The following is a 3,870-nucleotide window of genomic DNA, read 5'->3' on the forward strand; positions in this document are numbered from 1 at the left end:
CCAAACGTTGAACACCACGCCGCTTTGAACGTAGAAGAAAATTCCAAAATGGCAAACCATGGATCAAGTTGATGGAGTGTGACCGAATCTCATGAAGAGACTGCCTACGTATCCCCTTTCAGAGAATCAGGTCAAAACGTAGTTCAAGTTAAGGTCCACTCGAGTATTTTTACTCTCCTTTTACGCTCTAACTTTTGCCTAGTGCCGCCACTTCGGGTTTTCGGCCTAGCGAGCTTTTGATTACTGCCTATTTATTTTTGCCTGAACCGCCTTCTCGGGTTTTCAGTTCAGCAGGCTTGCTCTGATTTTTGCTTAGAACCGCCCACCTTTGTGGTTTTCGGCCCAACGAGCTTCTCTCAGGGATAGTAACGCTTGAGTTGATCCAGGTTAACCAAAGTGGTGAACTCGTTGCCATCGAGATCTATGAGTTGAGCTGCTCCCCTAGAAAGGATTGTCTTGATGATGTAAGGCCCCGAACGCTTCGGACGGAATTTGCCAAGGGGATCAAATACAGGTGCCCGAATCTCCTTTGTAACCATATCCCCCTTTATTAAGTCCCTAGTCTTCACCTTCTTGTTGAATGCCCGGGCAATCCTTTGCTGATACCCCTGGACATGATACAAGGTGAGAAGTCTTCTCTCATCAAAGAGCATGAGTTCAACGAACCTCTCGCTGAGCCATTCGGATTCCGTGAGCCCACATTCTGCCATGATTCTCAATGACGGTACTTCAAGCTCGATGGGGAGTATTGCTTCCATCCCGTAAACTAAAGAATAAGGTGTCGCCCCTGTCGATGTTCAAATTGACATCCGATACCCCCAAAGTGCTAGAGGTAGTTGCTCATGCCAGTCCCGCGCAGATTCATCAGACTTTTTGATAATCGTCTCAATATTCTTGTTTGCCGCTTCGACAGCTCCATTTGTTTGAGGACGATAAACTGTCGAGTGATGGATCTGGATCTTGAATTCCTTAAAAAGTTCTAAAACCCTGCCTTTAAAGTGAGACCCATTATCTGACACGAATGCTTGAGGTACACCGTATCAATAGATGATGTTCTTTCTAATAAAGTGAGCAACTTGAACTGCAGTTAAGGTTTTGTAGGATTCAGCTTCTACCATTTGGTAAAGTAATCTATCACTACCAAAATAAACCTGTGACCGTTCGAAGCAGACGGTCTGATCATGCCAATGACGTCAATGCCCCACACAGAGAAAGGCCAAAGAGAAGTCATGCCAAAGAGGTTAGAAGGAGGAACATGCATTAGGTTGGCATGGATCTGACACTTGTGACAACGCCGTACATAATCCACACACTAAGACTCCATTGTAGACCAGAAATAACCCTACCGTAGGATCTTCCTAGCGAGCATGACACCGCTCATATGAGGACCACAGACTCCTTCATGAACTTCTTCCATAATCTTTGTGGCTTCAGAACCATTGACACAGAGTTTGTGCATCCCACAATGGGATCTCTTGTATAGCTTCCCTCAATAAAGGATATATTGGGCAACCAGTCTTCGTAACGCGAGTTGATCCTTTTTAGAAGCTTCGGCTGGATACTCCTCATTCTCAACAAAGTTCTATATGTCATAGTACCAGGGTAGGCCATCATCTACATCATCGATGGCGTTGACAAACTGATAGGTAGGACAGTCCCGCTGCTCAATCAGATTAGGGTGGAGTTTGACACCCAAAGGAAGCTCGACCATAGAGGCCAAAGTTGCTAAGGAATCAGCAAATTGATTCTTCAAGCGGGGAATGTGAGTGAAATTGACCTTGTTAAAACGAGAAATAAGATCTTCCAAGTCCTGATTATAAAGTTTCAATTTTTCTTCATGAACTTTCTAGTCCCTGTTAGCTTTAGATACAACAAGATTAGAATCACCAATGACCTCGAGCTTTCAAAGCCGAGGGTGAGAGCAGCCTCCATGCCAACAATATAGGCCTCATACTCAGCTTGGTTATTTGTGACATCAAAATTGAGCTTGAACGTAAGCGGAATATGAGTGCCATCAGGTGTAATCAACAGTACTCCGATCCCATATCCCTTCTGACTGGCCGCCCCATCAAAGTAGAGTGTCCACACATCTTCGACAACTGTTAGCACTTCCTCATCTAGGAACACGAAATCTGAGTCTTTTGGTCCATCGACAAGGTGATCAGCCAAAAACTCCGCAACTGCTCGCCCTTTGATGGATTTCCTTGTAACGTACTCGAGGTCGAACTATGCCAATAAGAGCAACCAACATGCTAACTTACCAGTAAGCGCTGGCTTCTCAAATAGATACTTGAGAGGGTCCATTCGAGAAATCAACTTCACTGGATAAGCCAGCATGTAGTGTCTCAACTTCTAAGAAGCCCAAACGAGAGCCCAACATGTCTTTTTCAGAGCTGTGTAGCGTTCTTCACATCCGACCATTTTCTTGCTTAAGTAGTAAATGGCCTTTTCGACACCCTTATCTCCTTTTTGAGCTAGTAAACACCCCATAGACGAAGGATTCATAGACAAATAAAGTATCAAGGGTTTCCCGGGAACTGGCGGCATGAGGATCGGAGGATTCTGCAAGTAATTCTAAATAGACATGAAAGCCGCTTGACACTTGTTTGTCCATACGAATGGGGTGTTCTTCTTCATGAGATGAAACATCGGCTCTCAAGTTAAAGTTAACTTGGCGATGAATCTCTTGATGAACTGAACCTTCCCCAAAAAGCTCCGTACTCCTTTTTCAGACTCTGGTGGCTTCATCTCAAGTATAACCTCAATCTTTGACGGGTCAACTTCAATTCCACGAGTAGTGATCAAAAAGTTAAGCATTTTACCTGTTGTGACTCCGAAAGTGAACTTCTGCGGATTGAGACGCATTCGATACTTACGGAGTCGCTTGAAGAACTTCCGAAGAACAGGGATATGCCCCTCATGAGTTTTTGACTTGGCAATCATGTCATCCACATAGACCTCAACCTCTTTGTGCATCATGTCGTGCAAAATAGTCGTAGCAGCACGTTGATAGGTAGGACCAGCATTCTTCAAACCAAACGGCATGACCAAATAGCAGTAAGTCCCCCATTCGGTGATGAACGTCGTTTTCTCGCGGTCTTCTGGTGCCATGAGAATCTGATTGTAACCTGAGACACCATCCATGAACGAGAGCATGGCATGCCCTGCCGTATTATCAACAAGCACATCGATGTGTGGCAAGAGAAATCATCTTTAGGACTTGCTTTGTTCAAGTCCCTGAAATCGATGCATACTCGGATTTGTCCGTTCTTCTTGGGAACGGGAACAATATTGGCAACCCAAGTAGGATATTGAAAAACCATAAGAAAGCCAGCATCAATCCGCTTAGTAACCTCATCCTTGATTTTCTGTACCCAATCCGGCCTCATCCATCTTAGTTTCTATTTTACAGGTTTAGCGTCCGGCAGCAGGGGGATTCGATGCTCCACTATTTCTGGGTCAATGCCAGGCATGTCTTGATGAGACTATGCAAAGATATCACCAAATTCTGTGAGCAGTTCTTTGAAATCTTGATGTTCCTCTGGGGACAAAGTGGAGCCCACTTGAACCATTCAGGGATTGTTCTCATCTTTCAAGTTTAAAGAAACTATTTCTTCTTTTAATGGCTGGGCATGCCTTTCATCTTCCCTTTCGATGAAGGCACGAACTTTCTTGGGAATATCCCCATTGAAATCTATCCCTTCATCATTAGGGTCGATACAGTTTATGTACAAATCATCAAAGTAGTCAGAAGTAGATTCTTTCATTTCAAAAGACCCCTCAGGGCTACCAAGTATAGCAGAGTCAAACTCAAAATAAAAGCTATGACGTGGAGGGCCAAGAGACACAAACTCCGACTCAAAGCTAGAC

The 3,870-nt window shown here is 44.3% G+C and overlaps 1 protein-coding gene across 1 annotated transcript; it reads right to left on the reverse strand.

Annotated features, from left to right (window-relative positions):
- Positions 1–797: 797 nt before the first annotated feature.
- LOC131299621 (uncharacterized) lies at positions 798–2,943 on the reverse strand. Its single transcript, XM_058325206.1, has 5 exons — positions 2,701–2,943; positions 2,368–2,562; positions 1,888–2,226; positions 1,599–1,810; positions 798–987 (listed from the first exon to the last, which is right to left on the reverse strand). Exons 1-5 carry the CDS (start codon positions 2,941–2,943, stop codon positions 798–800), a joined length of 1,179 nt encoding a protein of 392 aa, XP_058181189.1.
- Positions 2,944–3,870: the final 927 nt, after the last annotated feature.

Source organism: Rhododendron vialii, chromosome 9a, assembly GCF_030253575.1.
Source record: "Rhododendron vialii isolate Sample 1 chromosome 9a, ASM3025357v1".
In the NCBI taxonomy this organism is placed as follows: Eukaryota; Viridiplantae; Streptophyta; class Magnoliopsida; order Ericales; family Ericaceae; genus Rhododendron; species Rhododendron vialii.

Coding starts and splice junctions, on each gene's coding strand:
- LOC131299621 (XM_058325206.1), bottom strand. CDS start 2,943: ATGATTGCCAAGTCAAAAACTCATGAGGGGCATATCCCTGTTCTTCGG. Junction 2,563..2,700: donor TACGGAGCTTTTTGGGGAAG/GTTCAGTTCATC, acceptor AATTACTTGCAG/AATCCTCCGATCCTCATGCC. Junction 2,227..2,367: donor AAAAGACATGTTGGGCTCTC/GTTTGGGCTTCT, acceptor TTATTGGCATAG/TTCGACCTCGAGTACGTTAC.